Raw genomic sequence first — 27,609 nt, forward strand, 5'->3', positions numbered from 1 at the left:
GTCAGCAAAACTATTAACCCCACAAACAGTGGCTGTACACTTGGAGGAGAATGCAGAATCAGTCGCCGTTGCATTACCAACTTCTGCACAGCATCATGACTGACAACAAAGTCACAACTCTCCTCGTACAGTTTCAAGGCTTTAATCAAATAGCAATCATACATTAGAGAGAAAGAAAAGCACCTTATCCCCGAGGGAAATGCAGTTGCCACAGCAGCAACGCACTTGAGAAGCACATGAGTAGCTGTCGGACTTGAAATGCTATTCCCGGGAGTGAGAATGTGCTTCTAGTTAAAGAGATTCTCAGACAATAAAAATACCATCAAACAAAATCAAATCCAACAATCTAGCTACAAAGATAGAGGTCCCAGGCACAGTTCCCATGATTGGCAGTCTTTTCTTCAAAAAGCAGATGTGAAGAGTCCACATTTGCCTCGTATGGGTAATCACGTACTCGGGATCTGAGGTCTTTGGTTCACGGGGTCAGGGCTGGCAGGTTATGCAAGCATAGCTGAGAAACTGGACTCACTGAACCAGAGAGAGCGAGAGAGAGAGAGAGAGAGAGAGAGAGAGAGAGAGAGAGAGAGAGAGAGAGAGAGAGAGAGAGAGAGCGAGCGAGAGAGAGAGAGAGCGAGAGAGAAAGAGGCACCACGCTGGAGCGGCTGGCAGGCGTGATAGAAGGCTCAGGGGGCAAAGAGGTAAACACGGCACACACACACACACCTGGAAATGAATCTTATATAAGACTCATTTCCAGACGTGTGTGTGCAGACAGTTATTCATTGACTCCCTAATCTATTCTTATCTCATCCATGTCAATGTGTATATCTTGCTTGTGTGGGAGAACAAACTTCATTGAGTAATATCTATCCAAAATGCACAAACAACGGCTGATATTTATTGTGGAGTATTTTAAAGATGATCAAAAATGTTCCGTATAAAAAGGTCAGAGAGAAACAAATAACACTTGAGTTGTGCAGTTTACAGCCATGACAACAATCATTACTGAACGATGGTGTTATTTACTTAAATGGTGGCATTTACTTAAATAGTGGCAATCTCAATTTGGAATAAAAGCTTTGGATTACTTGGAAAACCTGGAGCGGGCCAACATTGAGCACTTCAATCTGAATGTATTTATTCTGCTCCTCTGAGTGCTGCCCCCACCCTGCCAACATCTGCACTACACCCTGTAGGTTACCAGAGGCAGACAGCGCCAGAGGCAGACTGTCTGGCTACCACCCAAATAGCTTTCTCCATGGATATAAACATCGCAACTACAGGCCCGGACCACACATAAACACCATCCTGAGAGCACGGGCAAAGGACTGAGCACTCCGCTTGTGTGCGTGCGTGTGCGTGCGTGGTAGCAGGAGAAAGAGATGAGCAGTGAGATAAATACAGAATATAGGCACTAGACAGCGTGGGTGGTGAGCATACATGGTGTGAATCCTTCCATACAGTAGACAGAAATCTTGTTTTTCACTTCTCTCCGTCCGCTTACTCCCACGTTACATCAGAATTATTTCCTTGGTTACAGCAACAACACCCCCCCCCCCGCAGCAGCCAGCCACTTCATTAATGTGGGGAATACAAATCCCCATAGAATGAGATGTCGTCAATAACAAACTCCACTTGGATGCAAACGTGAGTAACGTGCAGAATGGTGGGGATTTCACATTACGTGTGACACAAGAGTTCAGCTTTCACAACATTTGCTTCATTTTCCTTGTTGCTCACTTTACAGCTTCAGATCTTTCATGTTTTAAATGCTTTTATGTAGCAGTCAGAGTGAGTGATGGATAGACGGCTTTGGGGTGGATACGTAATGTTTACCAGATAAGAAAAGCAAACACGGCGGTGAGTGTGTGTGTGTGGGGTATGTGTGTGTTTACACATTGTGAACGTTTGACCTGGGACAGATCCTAGAAACCACCACTGATGGTTTTAGAGTAGAAATGTCGCGGTATAACTTCAAACAATCGGTGCAAATCAAATTGAAAAGAAAGAATTAGGGAGATAATGGATTACCTATCTATCCATATAATATAGCTAGAGCTCCTGTCAGAGGCCTTTTGGTAGAAGATATGAAGCAGCCTAATGTGTGTGGTGGTCAGAACACCAGAGAGACGTGTCTCAGAATCTTAAAGGGGATTTGGGGTCTCAGACGATATCAAAGACTTGAGTCCCTTTGAAAAGATTAACCGGGCTAACGCTGTTGTCCTCTGCAGCTGTCTCGCCATAGACCCTGATGCTGCATGTGTGCAAACGCACGATGGCGGGGCACACGGGAGATAAGCAGAACAGGCAACATCAGTGTGGTGAGCATGGATTTGCACTTACACACACGCTTGAACACACACACGCTCACTGACACACAACCTCAAGGGCTCTGCTGACATTCTCCCATGTCCTTCTCTTGGTAAGGGTCCCTGCATATGGGTCATGAGAGGCCAAGGGGAAAAACAGAGCAGAAGAAACCCGCGCAGGAAAATGTCGTCGCAGCATGGATAGTAGAAGCACACACACACACACACACACACAGGTCTATAAATACCGCAGTAAAGCAGGGAGCGGCAGAGTGGAAAAGGCACAGCGGAAAGCCATTCAATCGTTAGCTTAGCAGCCTAGCTCTAAAATTAGCATTAGTAGCGAAGTAGAGTACAGACCTTGCACACACAGACTAGAAATCAGCTTGCAAAGCACTGTTACTAACCTTAATTATAAAGAGAGAAAGCAGCACAACTGAATCAGGACCAGCCACCTACACCTCATTAGTCTACCTCTTCATATGTAAGGGTGGGGTTAGTTTAGCACCCAGAGCTCAGAGTAATCTCAGCTTCAAAGTAAATGGGACATTATATCATTAGCCTATGTAACATCCTGGCCTATATATGCAAATCAAAGCCCCTCTCACCAAAGGCTTCAGTCGATTTTTAGCAACCTCCAATTATGCGTTCTTGAATGAGCCCTGAAAGGTTAAAATGACATTCCATAATGGGAGTTTTGTCGTCAGAATAGCAATGTATAGCCATCACGCCCCAACAGACTTGAATTTGCCTCTCCTGAGTCTTTAGCCTACTTTGTAAAATGGGCAGAGGTTAATGATGATAACAGTAAATTAATCTGAAGCGAGGGCTTTTGTCTTCTAAATGAGTTAATTCTGGTCGCGAGGACATGTTTAAGGACAGTGAGATATTCAAAGAGGATAAAATGAAGATAGCAAAGAGAAGTTACGACCAAGGTTGTTTGAGAAAATGGTCCTTAAACTTTTTTATTATTCAGGCCTTGAATGGGTCACTCCCTCTCCCTTCGTGTTTCATAAAAGGGTCATTTAACACGGCCATGAATGTAAGGTGGCGTTTATGAGTTATTGACGTTTATAAAAAGGGTAATTGTACTTGCTTACATCGTACGTACAAGTCTGCCTATATACAGGACATGTAGTAGAGAATGTCATTGTTCAACAGACGTTTATTATAGCGCGTAAAAAAAAACGAAACTACGGGCAACCTATTTTTTATCCAGAATGTAATTTTGATAGATATTTATATAGAGAGGTTTAAGCACACACGATGTTCATTACGCAAAAGTTAAGACAATTCACTGCAATATTTCCTTCATAGTGACCCTTATTGCTTTCAGTCATTAGATCGATGTTGAATCTAAACATTTATTTAGTTAAGACAATCCCAATAAACAATGCCACACACACACACACACACACACACAACTCTGCAGCTAATTACTGTTCCATGGCTTTTACAGTTCATTTAACATCAGAGGTGCTACATAGTGTCGATGAACCTGTGTAGCGTTTGTAGTGTGGGGGGTGGGGTGTGACTGTGCGAGTACTATACGTGCAAACAGCTGCTGTGGTAGAGGGTGATAGGCAGGGTGTTAAAGAGACAGATAGTTGTTGAAAGGTAGGAGGGGGAGATGTGTAAGCTGATGAAATGCAGGATAATCTTAGCCTTGGGCAAACACACAGTTATTTGTAGTATGCGTGTGCAGTTTTGTGTGTGTACGAGAGGGTGATCAAAGCCTGACTTAACAAAACGTACTATTTGTGCTCGTGAATTGCTTGTGCATGCATCTTTATGTGCACGTGTGTTTAAAATATGAGCAAAGTGATTAACCACAGTTCAGGTTTCCCTTTACAGGAGACAATTCATCTCGGCCTGACAATACCAGCACTGGGCTGCACATACTGTATGACAGGTCTTGGAAACGCTGGGTCATAAGCTTGCTATTAGAAGCTTACACAGTGCAGGCCTATACAAAGACAGCCAAACAGTAGCAAACTGCTCAGCCTCAGAGGTTATGTGTAGTTTGGCTTTTCAGCAGAGACCTGTGTCCTGGACCGGTATAACAACCTCTAATATTAGAGCAAGATATATCTGCATCTTGCGGCGTCTTACCTCTTAGGCAGAGGAAGGTGAGGAAGTCCTCTGTCTTGGGCTTGCGTCTGGACAGGTCCTGAATGGACAAGGACAGGGCTGAAGCGGAGAGTGATGACAGGGACGTGGAGGGCACAGTGGCCACGGCGGTGTTCAGGCTGGCTGGGTCGGCCACCTTGACGGGCGTAGTGATGGGCGAGTTCGGCTGCGACTGGGCAAACTTCCTCTGGGCCTGGAGCCGAGGTCTGAGGAGGAGAAAACAAGAGAGAAAGGAAGTTACCGAGATGTATAATTAAATTTAATTGGGCCACCAGGAAAAGGAGACATGCCATGACTGTTTGAAATAATAAGTTGATACATTTTATACGGTTTTATGTTCACATGGAAATAAGCACTACAGGACTTATATGTAAAATGGATTGTATTAATTTCAAACACCCAAATACAGTCATACATCAGGACAAAAACATAAACAACGCCCCACATGCTGTATCTGGTACATGGTGCGGATTCATCTCTATAAATCTCAGCAAAAGACAAGTAGTCCACAGCTGATTAAAATCACACTTTTTGCTCTTTAACATTCATGCACAAACACGCACTGATCGGTTTTACTGTCGCTCGATGGCTATTGTCTCACTGCAGAGTGGATTGCTGAAACGATTACCCTTTAGTGAAGAACTGATCACCTTTGTGTGTGTATTTGCACATTTGTTCAGTGAAGAGTGGGTGTGAGCCCATCATGGATGTGCGGATACCCACACACTCACCGTCTCACACGGTCATTCATTGAGTGTTTGCGTGCGTTTGCATGAACATGTGTCAATTGCACAAAAAGAGTATGTGTGTGTATGTATGTAGTAGTTCCTATTTTATTCCTGTTGAGCACTGAGTGAAAGATAATTAAACTGCCAGAGAACAACTTGAGTTTCTTTATCTCTCCATCTTTGCCTTTCTCTCTTTGTTCTTACTTCTCACCTTTTCCACCATTATATTTTACACTTTTTCTCTTTCCACCTATAAGTTGCACTTACTGTCCTCTGTGGTGCACAAAGCTTTTGAGATGTCCCTCTTTTCCTTTTTTATCTCACAGTGTGCGTCAGTGGAGACGAGGGAAGGAGGAGAATATTAAAGAAGCGGGTGTCTGAGAAAAAAGCCTCCCTCACAATACACACACACACACCTGGGTGTGGACTCTCACACACACTTAACATGTAGGCACACACACAAACCATAAAAGTCCTAGATTGTCACAGGCCACTTGTGGCCTCAATCGATTAGTGCCGCTTTGTGTGTGTGTGTGTGTGTGTGTGTGTGTGTGTGTGTGTGTGTGTGTGTGTGTGTGTGTGTGTGTGTGTGTGTGTGTGTGTGTGTGTGTCCGAGAGCTATGCTATAAATGTTGAGGAGTAGTGATAGAAGCAATGCAATATCCTGGTATTATTTGTCAATTTGCCGTGGACCCGATTGAAGAAAGGGAAGAGGATCATGTCTGAGAACACCCACAATGCATTTGGTGCAGAGCTTCGATTACACTTCAATCAGACAAACGGCGTGGTTTCAAAACGTCTCAAATTCCTGCCGTGACATGGGTGTAAAGCTCAATATGTGAGAAATTGAGAGATGATTGCACGCACATTGACAAAGCGCTGCATTGGGACGAGATATGTGAGAAAACTGAACAAACTAGTGTTTGCACACGTCCAGTTTGTTTACAATCGAAAACACAGAAAGTAAAAACCTGTGACTGTGATCAGCGTTTCCTAAACTGGAATTTAATAGTACACAAAAGCGATCCGCAGTTACACAAATCTAATTGGCTTTCATTTAGAGTTTCCAAAACGCCCACCATAGTAACCGTTGAAGGCATTTTCTCTATGCACACAAACAATACAGACTCCAAATAAATGTGGCAGTGAAAAGTTTAATTACTCATTTTACTAATAGGTGTTATTGTGCTGTCTGATTTCAACGTTCACTTAGAAAGCTAGGTGCGTAGAGGACGCACTGTTTTCCCCTGCTATTACAGAACAAAGAACACGAACATTCAATAGGCAAAACAACACAATGAGGACAGGTGTCCCTTCACTGAAGGCTGGGATTTACTTGCAAAATAGGGAGGGGGGGGGGAGTAATAGGGCAAGAACTACATAAACTTTAGAATTGAGATACAACCAAAGAATGTAAGAGAAAAAATTAAAGAATCTATAAAAAATAAAAGCTGAGTTTTTCCTCCAATGAAAATCAAAAAGGCCAGAGAGGAAGAGTGTGACAAACAGCTAGATGGACAAAAGGAGGAGAATAGTTTGAGAGGTACAGCACAATCCTCTTTGTACGTCCACATCATGTCCGCTAGGCTGGCCTTTTGTAGTTGCCTGACTGGAGGGACTCAACATATACACACACACACACTCGAGCAAAGACACAGAACATTATTATACCCTCGCCAACCCAACTTCCAGTCTGTCCTCATGAAACATTTACCTTCTCAGCCTGCACGCACACCATAATAAAGCTTCAGTTGTGACCACTGGGGATGGAGAGTAATGACGGAGAGAAGTACAGAAAAGGATGAGGCCAAAGCCAGAAAGTGAGATGAAGGGATATATATATATAAATATATATATAAATAAGAGAGAGAGAGAGAGAGAGAGAGAGAGAGAGAGAGAGAGAGGAGAGAGAGAGAGAGAGAGAGAGAGAGAGAGAGAGAGAGAGAGAGAGAGAGAGAGAGAGAGAGAGAGAGAGAGCGAGAGAGAGAGCGAGAGAGAGAGAGAGAGAGAGAGAGAGAGAGAGAGGAAGCTAATACAAAGAGAAGGAAAGACACAATGTACACAGAGATAATGCAATCAGACTTCGGTAACTTTAGCCACAAACGTGCCATCACATCAATTGTGGCATTTCAACACAGAGCCTAAGAATGTCTGCATCGATATCACCATGGTCACGTGCAAACACCTGTACGTGTGCATGGCTGTGTAGCTGTTGGTTTCCTAATGCACGGTTCAAATGTGCAGTCACCCGAAGCTGTCCCACAAATTTAATCATCTGCAATTTAATATCGCAAAGGGGGGAGCCCCGTAGACTAAGCTGTGCTATGAACACTTTCTAAATAGTAAGCAGAGGGGGCGACGGAGCTCTCCATAAAAGCCTCTTTGGTCTGCTAAACCCTGGATAGATTTATTTTGCACTGGCCTTAGATAAATAGGATCCTATTAAACTGCTTAAAAAGAGTGAGAGAGAAAAACTGACACGTTAAAAAAAAAAAAAAAAAAGCACAAGCAGCGGTGCAAAAGAATGAGGACGGAGACAGATGAGCTAATAAAGCATTCTGCTTACTACATCCTGTCTAGACAGTCAACCAGAGTCTCTTCAGACAGGCCTCAGGTTTTCCACCGATGATCCTCTGTTATCTGTTACTTATTAACCAACATGGGAAATATGCTGGGGGAGGGGGGGGGCGGGGCAACACATGTCTAGTTCCAGGTAATCTCTAGTGATTGGACTAAATTCTCTATGTACACTTCTCTAAGTTTTAACACTTATAATCTTCTCTCTCTTTTGGTATGCTAACTGCAAATATGAGGCTAATAAAAAGGTGATAAAACAGATCTGCTTCACTGATGTGATAATTAAGGGTCTGGCAGTGAATCCACAGGCAGGGGAGCGGATAAATAAAACCCCATCACCTTACACTGCGAAAATGACAAATTCAGTAACAAGTAATTATTTTTGAAAGATGACAGAGGCTTGGAAATAGTGCTCAGGTGGCAAAACAGAATTACTGTTTTTAATCACAATTAAGGGTTTCAGTAAATTAAGAGCATGAAAAACAATTACAGTAACATGTGTTCAACACATTCATCCAGATAGCTCTGAAATCCCCAAAGTTTTGCCAATATGTTAATGCAGATGCATCTCTTGTTTAAACAAATGAGCAGACAATCAAGCATGCATGAGAAAGACCTGCGTATAGCAGACACACAAACACTCTTCAGAGTTGCAAGGACCAGGTAAATATTGAGGAATCAGCATGGGAACAATTTGCAATGACATGACTGTTTTTGTAAGTGCTACTACTGCGTTATGGGCTCAGTGGTAACATGAGCTTCTGATTTAGCCCTCTGTCTGCCCAGAGGAGGGCTGCTGGTGTGTGTGTGTGTGTGTGTGTGTGTGTGTGTGTGTGTGTGTGTACAATGTTCCCAAGCATGTTGAGCTATAGAATAGTCATTGGTGCAGTGCCATGGTAGGTAAGTGAGGCTTACGTAAGAAAAATTAGACTGATTGGGGAGAACGAGAGGAGGGCTGGAGAGACTCACGGAGGGAAAAGAGGAAACAGAGATCAGTTAGCGGGGGAAAAAGAGATTACAGCAGGATGTCCCCATTCATCCCTTTCTAATCCACCTTTCATCCATCCTTTCCTCCCTCCATCCATCCATCCCTTCCTGCTACCTCCCCCAGCCATCTACCCTTCAAAGGGCCGCTCTAATGTCTAATATTACACTTGCCACCGTAGCTGCTAGAGCATTGATTATCCCCGGGAGAGACAAAGTGAGAAAATGTGACGATCCCGTCAGCCAGCAATCAAGGGGAAAGCGGGAGAAAAGGACGAAGAGAAAAGGGAGAGGATAAAGGGCCATTTGTGATTTCCCTCTAACACATAAAATGAAGTAAGATGAACAATGGGAAGGAGGTGGTGATGAAGGGACACAAGGACAGAGAGAAAGAGATGAGCTACAGCTAAGTTTAATGTATTTTGCTCAGCCAAAGCCGGACCACCGTGTGCTCAGGCAGCACCGTTGTGGGCAGTTGACATAGATCACACGCCTGCACATGGACCCTGTCAATCAAAGACTTCTAGCTCTCTTCTTCAGTCTCCATCTTATCAACACCTTTCCAGGGATGGCCGTTTCCATGGGAACTGCAGCGATGGCAGGACATCTCCACGTGGTCATCTCAGTAGTTATTCTACGAGGGCTTCGGCGAGCATCCGCCCTGCTGATGAGTCAGTGAGCAAGACACCATCTATACACTCCCTACCAGAGGGCTGTTGACCAGTAACTGACCCTCATCTCTGACCTCTCCTACCATGTGACGCGGATCTGATTTCCTCACGCGTGAGATCAGCTCTTGGTCACTTACACATGAGGTTCTAAACCTGATGCACATGCGATCACTGGCCATGCGACCGCTATGAGAACGGTCATATCAGAATAGTTTGAAGTTGCATGTGAGGAATTTAAGGACAAGAGATCCGCTCACACAGATGTCATATAGCAGATTGGTCACTTCAAAACATGAAGTGTCAACAGTCTAGGCAAAAAGATCGGATTTGGGGGATGAAAAATGCCCCGAAATGTGAAAGGTAGCCCAACTCAAAAACTGCCAATGTAGGAGAAGAGTATCACAAATGGAAACTTCCAACCCCGACCGGCTCCTGAAACCAGTTTACTGTCAGCCAAAGCACATCGGCAGGGTGCAAGAAACTAGATGACTAAGCACATGTGTGTTTGTGTGTGTAGAGCTGACAACAGCTGATTTATTAAACCGCATTAAAATCATTTGTGAATAAAAAAAACTTAGAATAGACACAAAGGAAAATACTAAATGACAATTAGGCAGGACTGATGGTAGAAAAAACAGTCTCCCGTGCATGTTTGATTTATTGAATAAGCTGTTGGCTCAGCATCTTTCAACTCCTCACGTATATTAAATATTGATGAATGGAGTCCAATATGTACAAGTAGAAGCAATGGAACAGCAGCTGGGACAAACAAAGACATATAAACACCGAAGACTTGAACTTCACAGCGTGTTACGGATGACGTTTTTAATTGCTCAAGCTTGAGAAAACATTTGTATTTGGTCTTTGGCATTTGTGTTCTAGCTCGACACACGAAGCCAACACCAGATATGAAGCTCGTGTCTGATTCTAAAGTTAGACATGAAGCCCGATGCTCAGGTTTCAATTGAATGTGAAGCCAATTATTTTAGATTATATTGGTAATTTAAAGCCGGGTTCTCACCAAATATTGCATCAGAAATAAATCCTTTAATGAATTAGTGTGTAGAAAGAGACACTGAATGAGCAAACACCTTCACGTGAGTGGGCATTTAATGAGTGTGTGTCTGTAGTCCTGAGGGTGTACATGGGAGTACACGATGCCCTCCACAGTGGAGCCTTGGCTGTTATGTGTGGCAGTTGCTGTGGGGTTTGGTTTCAGACCTTTGCTGTACCTGTAACTTGATATTTGGATAAGGCTGGCAAGTGGAACACGAGCTAGTCCCCCGTGTTGATTTCTGCAAATGTTTCAGCCTCTGACTTCTAAAATACTCTGCACTTAATACCGTGAAGCTCTTTAAACACAAGCCGTAGCCAGCGATGCCAAAAGTGCAGTATTAATTGGGAAGTAATTGCGTATCTTTAATTGCATCCATTCCAAAACTCCACGCATTCCACTAAGAAGAGAAGAACAAAAAGCAAGAATGAAAGCTTTGATTAGGAAGTATGAACGTGTGCCAGGCCAGAGAAAAGCTAAACAAATTGTCTCTGCATTCAACCGACATGCCTGTTAGACTGTCAAAAGAGACAGCAGACTGACAAAAACAAATGCATAGACAAAATCAAAGAATAGATGTTTGAACAATTGTATAATTTAATGTGTTTCAGTAATCAGAACAGTTTCAGGTATTCAGTAACTGCACCCATCCCAGTAGCTCAAGCTATGATCTAAATCTGGCTTCTTTTTTTTTAAGAAATAAGGCACATCTGAATCAAGCGGAGTCTTTAGATTGTCCACAAGATTTGTTAGATGTAGGCAGGAGGCTGGACTCAAGTCAAACTTTTCCTTCCCTAAAGGTTATTGTGTGAGGAGAAGAGCACTGATCCAGAGTCTGTACCTTCGGGGCTGTATTAATTGGCGCCAGATGGCCCACATGGTCCTGATAAAAGACTACCTCGCTGCAGCTGGCTCTGTGAGTGTGTGCCTCAGTGTGTGAGCGCTTGAGTCCATTTTTCCAAAATTAGAGGAACATGGATGCACATGTTTCAGTACCAAGAGTGAAATGTGTATGGATGTCTGTATGCATAGCTTAAGCTTCACAAAATGTGAATGCATTTAAATCAATGTCTCTATATTTATGCGTGTTGTCTATTCAGATGTATTCCATCAGCAGATAAAAGGGTGAAAAGAAATTGTGTTTATGCGCAACAATCACAGTGTAATGTACAACATGTGTACATGTGAATATGAGCATTTCAGCATGTGTATGAAAGAGACAAAGTTCCAAGGCTACTATGTTTTTACCAAACGTTTCGTGGATCACATTTAACTGTTAATACCTTTTAGTTTGGCACATTAAAAAATTAAAGAGCACTAAACACGTGTAGCAAACGAGGAACTGTAAATCAGCTAGACTTTACAGATAGGACTTCTTAGCCTGCAGAGAGCAACTACCAGGGTTAAAAGTGCATAATTAATTCAACTTGAGCTTGCAAAACACTACATGGACAACACATCATCCATTTTAGGGTTTGTGTTTGGGAAACAGTTGTAACTGAACACTCATCTCCCTCAATGTGTTTATTGCTTTTCTGTCGGCACAGACCGCAGTGAAACGACCCACTGACCCTGTGACCTTCACATATGCTAACAGCCCCTGTACAGACCCCAGTCGCATATACAGTGAGCATGTGCACACCGAAACACAAATAAACACCATCATTAATCAATGAGCCAAGGCTGCTGAGAGGACAAATCTGCACACAGAAGTCCACTTATTGCTCACTATAATACACCCAAAAGTAGTCCACTGGAAGAGACCTTCATAACCACGATAGCATTTCTGCATATTTTGTCAGCATATGGTTTTAACGCTCAACTGCTTTGTGTCGACATCAAGATAAATGTGAGGGTGATATTCAGGTGTGATAGTGTATGCGTGTGTGTGTATGCGTGTGTATGCGTGTGTATGCGTGTGTGTGTGTGTGTGTGTGTGTGTGTGTGTGTGTGTGTGTGTGTGTGTGTGTGTGTGTCCTAGTTCAGCTGTGACAGCTATATGTTTCAAGCAGTCACAATAAGGCTTATATTCATTTGAGATAAAAAAAAAAAGATATAGCGGGGTCTGTGTGCATATTTAAATATAACCTTGGCTTTTCACTCGGCCCCCTTTCTTTTTTTTTATTGAATGAAACGACGAGAGGGGAGATGGCCTGATAGGCAGATGTGGAGAGAAAAGACATCTTGACAATAGATCAAGCTTAGCTGCATCTCTGTGAATATATAAATGCTATATTAGGTCAGGTGGAAGTCAGCCATTGTCCCCTTTGTCACCTTAAAAATGCTAATGTTCAAAAAAAAGTAGCGATGTACTTAACGCCACTAAAATATCTTCAAAACACATCTGAGCTTCGCCCAGATGTAGACAGAGGGTTTCAATTTGTTTTGAATTACAAGGCAGAAAAAAGAAAATAATGAAACAGTACTTCCTGCTCTGCTTCCTTTCCCCTCATGGCCAGAATGAAACGATAAAACACTGCACTTAAATGGAGGCTTTGTTAGCAGTCAAGGTCCACTGCTCAGGGCAGTTTGCCACCACCCCACCCCTCCCACCTCTTCACCACACATGCTGAACTCAAACCCTTTGACCTCTGACCTTGCAGTCCTCCTTAGTCACCCCTGGGATTGGCTGACCACAGCCAGTTAGGTCAATAAACATCAGAGAAGGTTCTGTATGTGTTTAGCAATCAGTCTAATTAAGACAGAGTCCCGTATGTAGACCTTCAGAGACCTTGAGGCCTCGGGGAGAGAGACAAGGGAGACTGTGGCTCAAACAAAAGCTCTGGGGCTGGAAGAGGAGTGGGGATCACATAAAAATAAATATAGCTGCATAAACTGAATAGTTTAAATGAATAGAAAACATTAATTTTCTTTTCTACCATTTGGAATGCAGATTTGTCTGTTATTTCCATGATTTGCAGTTTAACGTATGTTGGTGTCTTGTGGTGCAGCTATTAGAACAATTAAGAAGACAGATTTGAAAGAAACTGAAGAGCACATGTACACACACATTTCCAATTTACAGAAGATTCCCATGGTGAGATGACAAGACTGACCCTGGGCATGAGTCAGTGGAGCACCTTGTGCTACACCTTTGAATCGTTTTTCTTTTCATACACAACTTCCGACTGAGCGCTGGCTTTTGTAGCACAGGAAGGAGTAATGATGCTCGCCTTTGGCTGCGTCCTGCCATGTACCTTCATAAAAAGGAATACATTCGGACTTGAACTTGAAACGCATCTTGACATACAATGGTATGCTTTTTATCGAGGAGGTGCCTCAAAATGAGATATTCTTATCTAAATCATATAAGTATTCTAATATAGCGATAAAGTATTCTGACTCATCTTTTTAATATGCAATCACAATATCACAGTCACTTTTAACAGATTGGCTTACAATGGATATTTAGAAACACTATTAAAAGACTTTTCTGACTTTAGGGTGGCAGCCCCACTTTCTCCAAATACAAAAATAGCAGTTTACAATAAATCCTGTCAACCATTTAGATTTTGTTGTCAAGAAGCAGCATGCAAACCAGTTGTAACATGGTTAATCGGCGCTACAATCACAACGCTAGCACTTGTATTTGACAGTGATTATGGGAGCGAGTCTGTGCGCTGAGTGACACTATGCACTGTGGTGAATGGTTAATACTCCTTCACCCTGCCATTTCAGCGGAAGTGAGGGGAGTGACAATGATGGGAGAGTTAAGGGGAGATTTTTGGAGACTGACAGGCAGACATGCAGGGGTGAGTCACTGACAGACTGACAGAGAAAGGGGGAGACAGGAAAAACAGAGAGCGACAGTCTAAACTGTACTGGAATAAGCACAGACAGTACTTAGTGGTGTGGTGGGTTTTTCTTTTCTTTAAAAACAAAAAGACACACAAAGCCACCATTTGTCTACAAAACCAAAGATGCCATTCTACGAGAGTGGCTAAAAGCTGAGCGAACTATCCCTCCAGCTTTCTAACGAGATCAATGCATGTCTGTTTGTTTGTGCATGAGAGAACTCCACTATGTGCGAATGCAACATTAGGTGTCAGTAGTTCAGCTAGATGTGGCACCGCATATAGGTTTCCTCTCATCTAAAGTAAATCAATAGACACATTATAGCCCTCTATTAAAACACACGCATCTGCAGTGTGTGCGTGCAGGCCTGCGCGCACATGCATGTAATCCTTCATAAATGGAAATGGTGATTATGCATTACTGACAAGAGTCATTGGTTACGCTACACAAGATGTGTGTGTGTGTGTGTGTGTGTGTACACACTTGGCATTCATTAAGTCGAAACAAAACAAGCGGCAGCAGCTGAGTGTGTGAGTGTGTGAGTGTGTGTCTTGGCTGAGACAACAGAAAGAGTTGATTCAAAGAGAGCCAAAAGTGGGGTTCAGGGAAGAGGGAGAGAAAAAAGGAGACAGAAAAAAAAAGGGGACAGAGAAAAAGAGAGAGAACGCAGAAATTAAGTTAAGAAGGCCTGTTTAAGAGGGCCACTCAACTTTGCACACGCAGTGTCTTTTGTGTTTTTGTTTCTCGGGGCAATGCCATTAAAACCTCCAAGATTATAAAAATCTTAGATCGCTCCATTTGTTTTACATTTAGAGGCTACAAAATGACTACCAGATTAATAAAGCTTAACACTAATTAAAAACCAGAATCCTGTATCCTACATTCTTTAAAGTACAAACTATCAAGACATAAAAATGTCCTGAAACAGGAAAGAATAAAGCACACCAGAGTCATGGTTAGATTGTCCCTGTGAGAGCAGCGATACTAAATTAAAACACCAATGAATACCACTAAATCTTTTACTCATTACAATTATGACTTAAGATGCTGATGAAATGCCAAGATGATGACATATTACTGGAGAAGACGCTTCTGTGACAGCAGACTGTTTTAAAATCATACATCTAAAAAAAAAAGAAGGATGAGGCTACCTGCCGTACTCTGCTTGCCAAGACAACTTCATGGTAATACCATTTAATAGCCTTTTCAGGGACTTGTCTTGACACCTCAGTGGCTTGTAAATACACCTAAATCCAATGTGGGAGAGGAAAAGGAGGTGCTGGAATATATATAAGTAGGTCAGTAAACCATGGCAGTGAAGATGAGACCGTGTGTGTTTGTAAGTTTTGTGTGTGTGTGTGTGTGTGTGTGTGTGTGTGTGTGTGTGTGTGTGTGTGTGTGTGTGTGTGTGTGTGTGTGTGTGTGTGTGTGTGTGTGTGTGCAGGGCCCACTTTTGGCAGGGGAACCCCATTTGGAGAATATGGTCATGCTGGTAGGAGAGGGCTACAATGAGCTGGCGTGTTTGAGGGGATGTGCTGCCAGTCTCTCCACCAATCTCAGGAGCATGGGAAGGCAAACACAGAGTTGATCTCAAAGACTTCTAAAGGGGACCGCTTCCTGCCAAAAATCACTCGCACCTGTCCTTCTGTCTCTCCCTCCCTTCCTCTCGCTCTCGGCTGCTCCTCCCAGTGCTTCCTCCTCCGTCTATCCCTTCATCCTCTTTCCACAGAGTGAAACTTTTTCTTCCCTCAAAATTCAAACCAGCTACGCCGCCGCTCCTCCCTTCTGTTTTGGCCAATGCCAGGTGTCAAAGCTCCTGGCATCATCTCAGTTAGTCCTGTTCAGGAACAGTGCGGGGCAGCCATGCCAGGGCACTGGAGTCATCCTTCACACATTAAGCGCGCACACACACGCATAAGCACACAAAATACGCTTTTTAAGAGGGCATGAGGCATTGCCAAGTACTGGCTAGGCTTGTGTTTCATTAGCATCAGATAGAAAGCCTTTCTTCATTCAGTCCTGCTGTGTGTGTGTGTGTGTGTGTGTGTGTGTGTGTGTGTGTGTGTGTGTGTGTGTGTGTGTGTGTAGTTAAACTAATGAAAACCATGGAGCAAGCTGGCCTCGAACTGAACTCCACTCAAAACACAGCACTACAGGCCATCAGAGCAAGAGAGAATAAAAGTACGAGTGTCCTTGTTGTTTTTCCTTCAGTGCTTTTCTTCCTCATTTGATAGAGAATTTTATGCCCACAGTTCTATTCTATCCGTGTACAATCCAACCTCATTTATCCCGTCATGACTGCACGATAATGTTTTCTACTACTTGCAGAAAACAACGTTCTGTTCAACACTTCTAGCTCAGAGTCAAGGCGATACGATTTCCGTACATTCCAAAGTCTACAAGGTGTCGAACTTTTACATCTCTGGATCAGCCTCCTGAAATACTTTACATTTCTTATCAGCTGCTTCAGAGGCACGCTCTTCTGTTTCAAAGCCAGGTAGATGAAAGCTTGTAATGACCGAGCTCAGATTTGGAGGTTACAGTATCGAATGACAGCTAGCAGGACTTAGGCAGGTGCTTGACACGCAGTGAATGGAGCCTGTATGGGCTGCTCATTACAGAGGGACATCTGCTGCTGTCCGGCCCCCAGACTCCGCCCCTAGCTTTACACTGATGCTTTGATGCCCTGTCAGTGTGTGTGTGTGTGTGTGTGTGTGTGTGTGTGTGTGTGTGTGTGTGTGTGTGTGTGTGTGTGTGTGTGTGTGTGTGTGTGTGTGTGTAAAGAGAGAGACCAGCAGCAGAACAAAACAACACACACAACCACACGGACATGCACCCACACACACCTGCCACCTACAGTAGCCGGCAGCGTTCGAATACAACATAAGAAATTTGAATAATTAATTTGGGATATGAAACTCCTCCTTTAAAAGAATTATGCCGGCCGGAAATGACCAGCTTATTGTACTCTGCAACAAGTTACATTTTTATACGGTTAATTTGGAAATGCATGGCGACATTCCTTTAAGTGGCTAATTATAAAATGACTGAAATACCATTTGCGTTAAGAGATGAGGGGGTGAGCTCATTAAAAGACCTTGACGCTCTTTAAAAAAAAAGGGTGGTATTAGTTACACTTCTCTGTTGAACTAATGAACAACTTGCTCTTCCCCAAATGTTTTACTGCACACACTTATGAGTGTCATAAGAGGAAGAAAGAGAAAGTGCACACACCAAGTATATAAATCAATGCAATAAACCAAGTCGCACTGGGGATGTTGTTAGAGAGCATACATGTGAAGCACGGGGAGACTGAAAGAATGAATTGCAGAGACAACGAAAGAAAATTCAAAGAGGAGTATAGAGCCCGTGCGTGTGTATAACAGTGTAGTGAACTTAAAAGCGGCCGATATCATGTACTAGCTTCTTAACACTTGGAGCTCAGGAAATTGATCACAACGACGCTGCACTTAAGAGTCTGTAACAGTTGCGCAAAGTTCTCATCACACTTGCAACCTCACACATTCACACTAGGAGTATCAACAGCCTTTGACTCACACACTCTCTACACACACACACACACACACACACACACACACAAATAAAAGGATTGAGGGCTCTATAAAGCTCTTTAATGACCCCATGACTCACAAACAAGATTAGGAACCTTACACACACACACATAAACAGTCTCACCTCTTCTTTGCAGGACCTTCCTCACTGTACTCGCGGCTCCCATGTCCCTGAGAGCGCAAGGATCCATCTTCTTTATGGCTGCCCTTTGACCCCGAGCCGTTCAGCTGCCCATTGGCTAGAGAAAATGAGGAGAGAAGCACCAAAGGGTTACAAACAAATAGTTGACTGACTTGGCGTAGAACTTTGTGACGCAGGGGGGGCTTCATATTGCATTAAACATATAGCTCGAGTCTCCGGGGAAGCAAACGTTGTTTTCATCTGACAGTGTTGATAAAGCCTTTTGTTGTTGTCTTTGATTTGATGCAGTAGAGAGGACTAAAGGTAGTAGATACATTTATTTTGAGATTATGGAAGTTCTGCTTTATCTGACAGCGTGCGGAGCATGGACACAGAAGACAGAAAGAGAGAAGGGGATAGAGAGATCCAGACTGTACAAATACACTGAGCTCCTGAGCCGAAAGTGTCGGCACTCAAAGCGAAAACAGTGACACATAGCCTATCCAGCGATTGTGACCGAATGACAAAATCACAGTCCTTAACATCACGCATTGCCACAAGTATTGCAGCATCTTGGGGACTAGCTTTGTAGCAAGGAGAGAGTTACTTATTCATTTTACTGTCCACATACCGCCTTAACAAATGCAACTGCTCGTCTCTGCTGACGTACGTGATGTTTGCCCTTTGACAAAGAATAAAAAAAAGAAAAACTAGCCTGCGGCAGTGAGAGAAGTGAACAGATATTGCTGGACTTGACGTTCTTAGTGAGCCCAATTGACAGAGCCCTAATTAAATATTTAGCAAGCAACTCAGACAAACAAAATAAGCCCCCAGACAGATTCTGAAATCAAAAGCAACAACAGACACAGAGAATTCAAATGAGGTCAAACAGAGGAGTGGAAGTCAAAGGTAATTAAGAGAGACAACCAAATTAAATAGATATCACAAGGCTTGATTTCCTCATAGGGCAGTTCTTGTGATTGTTGGAACGCGTTATGCAGGCCCGTCTGATTCAACAATGGCACTTGAATGAGCAAACTTATCAGTGAAACAACTGAGGAAGTTCAAAGAGTTATAAAAAAAAATAAAATAAAGAAGACTGTGGAAACTGCCAAGGAGACCGTAACCAAGTGGAGACAAAGGGGGCCGTCACGTGTTTAAAACTGCAGCTGAAATATCACTTTGCAGAGCTGAAAGCTAAAGATTTATATCAGCCAATGAGCAATGCAGCAATCACACATTTGACACAGACAGTAATTCATCCCAGTTTACCTGTTTTGACACGTATTCATGCCTGACTGGACTTTGGTGTGGCAGGTTGTTCAATTATTCATTCATTTTGCAAAAACAAATGATGACTCACTGACCCTTTAAGCGTCATGTTGTTTGTATAACGAGAACGCTGCCGTCAAACATTTTTCCTTTACCTTTCTAACATTTCTCATTGGTTAAGGGATTCTTAGTTCGTTGCCAGCGCACCCGGTGAAATTCCATTTCATTGATGCTTTAAGAGGGATGTGTCAATCACTCTGCTACCGCTAACTTCCTAGTGGTGGGTGTCGCAGGGAAAATAAATGAAGATAATAAGGACAGTTGAGCATGGGTTAGGATGAGTGGCAACTTGAATGATATCCTGTAAGCGAGGAGGCGACTGTAACAAGACCAGGCATTGTGTCATGTGAGAAAGATGGGACGGGGAGAGGAGCAGTAAGATCAAATGACAGTGTAGGAGTCGGGATGAGGATGAGCAATTGTAAAAGCAGGTAAAAGGAGTTTTCAAACATGATTTAAGTGACATTTAGAAATGTGCTTTGGGCTGACACACCGACGGTTGGTTTTTCTCACACACGCAGGGCAGGCCTGTACCTGAAAGCTGGAGATACAGTCATCACACACGCATTGTTGCGGTCAGAAAGTGAACAGGCGCCAGCGTGATGAGTAAGGCCATTGCACTGCTGGCAACGCTTTATGTTGCCTCCAAGTCTATAGGCCGAGAGTGATTCACGGACTTACAACTGCTATGGTTGGCACGAATACTCACATCCGCTTGCCTTTAATTAAGTTTCACTTAAAAAGAACTTTGAGGTTTCTCCTTACAAGTAACATTTTATCAAATGAAAAAACTTCTTATGGAAATAGAGTATTCAATTAATCTGCATTAGGGAAAGAATGTTTTTTTCGACACTGAAAAAATGATAGTTGAGGCATTACACAGAGAGGAGATGGTGCAAAGAGTCTCCTCACGACTTCTGGACAGTATGTTTTGGCAGAGAAATTTGCATCCGAGCAAAAAAACGAAATAGCTCATTAACTTTAATTGTGCTCAGAAAATGACTGACGCATGATGTCCCTACAGAACGCAAACAAACAGGCAGAGACCCACTGCGCCATCCCCCTCTTCTTCTCTCCTCCACTCCCCCCTCCATCCCATTCCTCCAAAGAGTTGTTTGACATATGCTGGTTGCACATGAATGCCCATCTGAGGGTCAGAGCTGGGTATCTTGGGAAGGCAGCGGGACTGGGGATGGGCGAGCGTGGCAGACAGGCAATGAACCAAAAGCTAAACTCAAGCTCCTGGTGGAGGCCTACAACAAGGGGGTGGAGTACAGGCAGAGGTTAAGGCTGGGATGGGTTTGGGCAGCGGAGGGAAGTGCTAGTGTGCCATCCCAATTGCTGCTCCTATGGGGGGGGGGTTTCTAATCAGATTTATGCGTGCTTAACTAAGCTCATCGGCTCACTGTGTTCACCTCAAAGTCTCGAGAGAGCAGGAGGGAGGGAGCAGAGCTACATAGCGTAACATAGCATATCACAGGGCTGAGAGGAGCCTATTAGTGTGAGCTGCAGCAATACGAGGAACTATAGCAGAGTAGTCATTCCATAGGAAAGACAATCCTAATGGGGGCAGAGAGCGCCCTTATAGGTTCTTGATTACACTTACAAAACACAGGTTTAATGTAAAAATATCTATATCTAATGTACAGGGAACCACATAAGGGCCGTGAATATACATAGCTATGATAAAATGCTTAGGTGTTTCTAGGTTAGCACATATAGGGTAGCAATCTGTCTTTTGACTTTCGTCTCTTAAATGAACAATTCAGTCAAGTCGTTAGGAGTTATAATGTTCTACACGACTTTAATCTCCCGGTGCCTCTTGTAAACAAGAGCACTACAACTGTATTCCATGCCCTTTGTTCAAGAAATCCTCCGTGTCTGTATACAATTAAAAATGCCGAATAATATAAAAAAAAGAAACAATGGGTAATTTTATTTTAGGGAAACTCCCCACAGTATCCATTCCCCAGAAGCTTTTCAGAGTAGAAGCAGATAGTACAAATGGACCAACTGGCTAGAGGATTTCAAACAGCTTTAAATATATTGCTCTTCCCTTCAGAGTTGGACCTAACAACGTTGCATGACACTTACCACAAGACAGAACAAAAGCAACAAAAGCAATGTGCAGTTCAGAAGCATGGCATCTGCTTTGTGTAGTTCAGGGTTGTACACTTTAAAGCATCAAAAAGGGGAAGATGGGGGTTCAGTTATGCCGTTGAGCAGTTGTATAAAAAAAGAGCATGCAAGGACAGAATAGATCTTTTACTCTTTTGATTCGATACCTAAACTCTCCCTCTTTCGGCTACTGTGGTTCTCCTATTCATCTCCTTTTGTCCCACCTTCCATCTTTCTCTCTGCTGGTATTCCAGAGAGAGAAGAGAGAGCTCACACAGTTTGTTTTTTATAGCTGCCGTGGCTGCCACTCTGGCCATGCAAAGGGCTGGCAGCATGAGAAATACAGACGGACAGCAGAGTGGCAGCAGAGCGAGGGCTGAAGGAAAGGGGATGACATGCATAAAAAAAAAGGGTAGGAGCGGCAGGTCCTGAGTCAGCCAGACAGACAGGAAGAGAAAGACAGGGGACAGTAAGAGAAATGGGCAAACCGGGAGCCCTCTCTCTTGTGGTGTTTGGCCAGCAGCCAGCTCCTCCATCAACAGCACTCAGGGAAATGGAGAGGGAGGAAAGGAAAGCATGGCAAGGAAGAACAGAGGTACGGACAATTCTAGCGGGGAGAGATGGCGAGGTAAGGAGGTACAGGAAGAAGATGCAGCTTTAACGATTCGGAGAACAGGAGAGGAAGTGTTGGGGGGGGGGGAAAGGACAGAGGGAAGGGAAGGGAGGGTGGCAATGGAGGAGGGTGTGGGTGACAGATACTGTAGGTAGTTAAGACAGACGGGGCAGAGGACAGGAAGGACAAAGCAGAGAAGAGGGAGATGGTGAGAAAAGGGGACGGAGACGGATGGAGGGAACAGGAGGGAGAAAGAGGCTATGGTGAGGAGGGGCGGGGGTGTGGAGATACATAATCGAGGAGATTGAGCAGCGGGAGGGAGAGAGGAGACAGGAGCTTGCGGAGAAGGCAGTAACCAGAGTCCTATTGATGTGTAATGAAACCCTGCATCGGGGGAGAGACAACCGGAAGGACAGACTGATGGTCGGAGACAGGGATGAGAAAAAGGAGGGGAAGAATGTGGCTGTGATGGAGTGGGAGAAGGGCGGAAAACCGGGACGAAGAAGGGCATAATGTCATTTGTTAAATAATGCAGGCAGCGAGCAGGGGAAGCAGGAAGTGTGATGGACACAGAGATGGACGGCTGCCAACAGTGAGAGGCAAAGTGGCTGGGGAGATGGCATGATTGCTGGCTAGGGGCAGGGAGAAGGCTGGGTGGGTGGGGAGAGACACACACACACACACACACACACACACACACACACCTGACTGACAAGACTGCCACACCCCCTTTAAAACAGATAGCCACTGATGCCACACAGTGACGGAGAGAGGAGGAGGAGAGAGGGAGAGGCTGGGGATGGGGATGGATGGAGGTATGTGGTGAGGGAAAGATGGAGAGACAGATGCCTGGGGAGGGAGACAAATGCTGCTTTAAGTAGGTATTGCTGTAACCTCCTTCAGCCAGATGACACCTATTTCCCAAAATGGTGGATGCTTATCTCGAGGGGGACCTTGCCTTGGCGTGCATCAGATACTGTGTATAGACTAACATTTATTAGCAGATTAATTGAAAATGTAATATAGAGTTGTTTTTTATTTAAAAATAGCAACAATGCTATTGTACAAGTTTATTTAATGTTATTTCCTGGTTTTCTTAGTCTACTAAGATAATAAAGTAAATATCTTTGGGTTCTGGGCTCCTTGTAGACGTCATTTTGGAATCTTATGGACATTTTTCACTAGTTTCTATTATTGTCCAAATGATTAACTGATTGAGAAAATAATCATATAATAATAATAATAATAAAATGAATTGCTAAATTTGTAAAAATAATCATTTCCCAGAGCCCAAGGCGATGCCTCAAACTCGCTTATTAACGATCCAAAACCCAAAAATATCAAATTTATAGCAATATCAAACAGTGAAAAGCAATAAATCCTCACATTTGACAAACCAGCAGATGTTTGAAATCTTTGCTTATTAAACAACAATTAAAAAACTGCCAATAAAGTAATCCATTAGCCAACAGTTATCTCTAAATCCATCATCTTCTCCAACTCTATAACTAAGTAAATGCATGAGTTGGCTTTCCAAAATGGCTGATAGTATCATGCAAATGCACGTGAGAGACTAAAAACTGTGGCACATGCCTGGCCCCAGCATAAGCCCAGGCGCTCTAACCCACAGTCCTCTAAAACAGCAGGAGCTGCCCATTCAGGATGTAACGCACGCTGAGTGTGATCTTCCAAAATGGCTGACTGTTTCACCGCAACATCTATGCGAGACTGGAAACTGTGCCGCTCGTACAACCTCCAAAGCCTTGCTAACCCACGGTGCTCTAAAAACAGCAGGGCCCGTCTATTCAGCCGGGCTCCCTTTTGTGTCAGCGCGGGCTGCTGTCGTTACCCCCGGCACGACGGGCCACCGCCGCTTTCTAATGAGTCATTTTTATTCAGGCGATAAGGTCAGCTACCCGCGGCGGCTTAAAAGGCCCTGAGGAGCTCTGGAGTGGCAGCTATGAGATGCCAGACAGACACACAGAGATACACTAGCTCCAGGGAGGGGAGGGGGCACTCAGCACAGACAGAGAGGAGAAATGAAGGTGTGGAAAAATATATAATAAAGAAGAAAAAAAATAGGAAAGAAAAAAAACCACTAGGTATAAAAGATAAGCTACATTTCAAAAGAGACTTCCCTCCTGTCTGCCTGCCTGTCTCCCACTCTGCCTCGCTGGATGACTGGCTGGCTTCTTGGGCTGGGCGTGAACTTTCAGAGGCTCTTTTTTTTCCTCCCGTTTCCTTTCTTTCTGTGTCTGGGTTGTGTTAATGTCAGCTGAGAATAGCTTCTGAGGCACGTGTGAAGTTCAAAATCTCCGCTGTTGACTGGCAGAGGGCTTTTTTGTGATGGAGCACCAGTGTCAAACAAAGACATGGTGGCAGCTAGGTTCAAAACGAGCTGTTCATCCCCCTGTGCTCTCACTCTTCTTGTGTCGTTTCAGATTTACACAGCCTAACAGCAGAATCCCTCAACTGTTACTGTAGCAGGCTTCCACCTGGAATTGGATTTCTGTCCAACTAAGCAACTTCAAGTATTTATTCAATGAGTGTAATTGTCCAAGCTGGAACAGATTAACAACACTTTTACACAGTTTTTCTTGTGTGTGGCACTGTGGAGAACCTCTGTTGTATGCGTAAACAACACTTGAAAACTAGTGGGAAATACTTTCAGTTCAAGGGTTCCTTTGAGGATGTGACTGAACCAGCAAAGGGAACGACAGCAGCTCGGTGCCCACTGGCCCACAACAAAAAGTAAAATGAGAGGCCTTGAACATCTATTCTCATTGGATTCTCTGCATGTTAAGTAAAATAATGTTCTGTGGTCAAAGTAAACATGCTTAGTCTCCACTTACAAACAGACCAATAAAACTGTCTCCTTCAATTAAAGGAATGAAAAGCGAGACGGAGATGCTAATGTCAGGCAAGCCAGACAAAATTGGCAACTCTGACATTTACTCTGCAAAAAAGGCTAGAGCAGCAGTTTCTTTGCTTTCATTTCGTCAAACAAAGTTAAGATTTCAACATGTCAAATTGCCACATTTCAAGGTTCTCCTTAATTGTTGCAGGGCTGTTTACAGTACACTGCGAGAGAAGAAATTCATTTAAAAAAAGATTTCCACGTATGGGATGGGTGATGAATCTACTTTTTCATACATTCTTCACTTTTAGAGGGGAAAAATGCCAAATTAAACTTGTTCTTAGACTGGCGTGCAATGGTGCCGTATGTACAAACATCAGCCAGAACTTGTTGGGTATGGCATAATTTAACCCCAAACCTTGTACAATTATCCAGCAATTTAGAAATCGGATCAATTTGCTTTATTTCCTGTTATTCGCCACGTGGCATTGAAAAACACCATGATGTCTGTTTCAGTGTCTGTCGCAGTACAAACACATATATTGGTATGGTTCCCTTGCTTTGGGGACATGGATCTGAACTTACCATTGGAGTCTGGGTTTCCGTCACCATCAAGCTGCCGTTTCTGTGCACTCCTAAACTCCTTTAGGGAGAGATATAGAACCTTTCGCATAACCCGCTCCTCTGACCACGGGATCCCATCACTGTCATCCTGTGGAAACATCCAGAGAGAGAAAATGGGTCAATACAAGCCATTGTCACAGACACAAGACAGTGGCTTCTTTCATTTTTTTAATAACGTCATTTCTGCACTCGTGGGAAAGTATATATTTATACTTAGCCAAAGAACTGTTCTCAATTAGCACGTTTGTTTTTGAAGCTGGCAGACGGACAATGAACAACCCAATAATGTGCTGCAGGTTTCAAAGTTGGACAGTTGTTTATGCTGAGCTTTTGCCTTTGTTTCTGTTAAAAGTGTGACTTACAGGCCGGTTGTGTTGAGATGACAAAGCAAAACCTAACAAGCCGATGTCAACACATCATGAATGCCTGAAAAGTTACGACCGCTTTGGTAAGACAAACACAGACAACAAAGTTTATGTTTAATAGGGAATTTTCCTTTTTCCTATTGTTCCGGTTGCATCCTTCCCCTCCGTGTCTCGCTATATCGTGACATTAGCATGACACAACATTAGCATAACATAGCATTAGCTTGCAGCCCGACACAGTGCAATGCATTTGAATAACAATGCGGCATCTCCGCACAATGCCATGATAGGAGAGCGTTATGGTGATGAATAGGTAGGAAGCGAATGAAAAAAGCATCATGGGACTGCGAGTTCATGTGTTGCTAATCTCTCCCAGCGAGACTGAGACAGAAAATGTTATTGTCAAAGAGGTCAACAGAAGTCACACACACTTTTCCTAGTCAATTTCAATCTGAACAACACACAACAGCCAAATGTAGAGCACATCAAAGCAACAATTTATTCAAAACACCATTATACTCACATTGAGAATTTTATCAGCTTAATAGGAAAATATTCCAGTGCAACAAGCATTTTTTTAAAAGGGTCTTTAGTGAGTGTCCAACAGCCATAACCATACTTCTCTCCCCCCCCTCTCCCCTCCACCCATTGCTGTAGCAGCTGTGTTTGATGTCGAACAACGCTAATGACTAAAGGAAATGAGATTAGGACATGAGCAACAACAAAGAGGTATTAATAAATAATGGAAACTGGAAATAGCTTTTCTCTAGTCAAGCCATGGGGCGAGTGGATTTCAGCTGTAAGGTTTGAGAAAAAGAAAAAGCACTTTCTGTCTTTGTGCAAAGAGCTAATGTATGCTAATTATTTGAATTAAACACAATACGTTTCTGATCCCGTCGCGTTTCCTCAAATGTAATTTTAGAGCGCAGACGTGGAAAAGCAACGCGTGTGGGAGAGACCGCGCTCTGATCATCCAGTTGACTCAGATCATGAGTCAACTGGCTCGGACGAGTGGCTGGGGGGATATCACGGTGACATCAGCGCAGGGTGTATTAAATATCTCCACCTCACAGGAAAATAATAACTCCAAGATGTTTTATTGCTGCAGTAATAACGAGATAATGGTCACAGCGTTCCATTAAGAACGAGTGCGCTCTTCTAAAAACTGAGGAATTGGGATGACTGTGGCTGAGTCTCTGTGTCAGTCTGAATTTTAGTCCGACTGTGTGAAAGGCAGAAAGTTAATCTCATCCTAATATTATGCATCCTCCCACAGACAGTGAATAAAATGCTCATAAATGTCCCGACTCTTACTCTATTCACACACACCCAAATACACAAGATACTAGAGATGTGATGATAAAGTATGCCTTCTGATCAGTGCAGACAAATCACTACTAATTATAGCAGCATCACAACAGGGTTTATGCAAATGATCTCTGAAACATTAAAAACACACACAATGACCTTACACCAAGATGACACTTCTGAACAGTTATATATTCTATTAAAAGGAAAGTTAGATGACAGTTCACCATGTGTTGGGTATAAACTCACTACTATATAGTGTGTAATTCCACAGAAAGCCTAAAGATCCCCTCTGTGTTTTCACATTCCTCTCCTGAAGAGGGAGATGTCTGTGCGCTTTACCTACGATTTGAGTGAGAAAGATTCACACGAACCCCGCGCAAGCTAAATTTGGTACGGCCCAAAATCCATACACACATATAGACACAAACAATCTTCCACACAACGCCGG

General features: G+C 43.4%; 1 protein-coding gene across 1 annotated transcript in view; it reads right to left on the bottom strand.

The window, feature by feature from the left end:
- jarid2b (jumonji and AT-rich interaction domain containing 2b) overlaps nt 1-27,609 on the bottom strand; it is a 154,238-nt gene that overhangs the window by 26,127 nt on the left and 100,502 nt on the right. Inside the window, 3 exon segments of the mRNA XM_029442647.1 lie at nt 4,422-4,645; nt 17,945-18,059; nt 25,447-25,573. Of these exon segments, the coding sequence (XP_029298507.1) occupies nt 4,422-4,645; nt 17,945-18,059; nt 25,447-25,573 (466 nt within the window).

Source organism: Cottoperca gobio, chromosome 11 (assembly GCF_900634415.1).
Source record: "Cottoperca gobio chromosome 11, fCotGob3.1, whole genome shotgun sequence".
In the NCBI taxonomy this organism is placed as follows: Eukaryota; Metazoa; Chordata; class Actinopteri; order Perciformes; family Bovichtidae; genus Cottoperca; species Cottoperca gobio.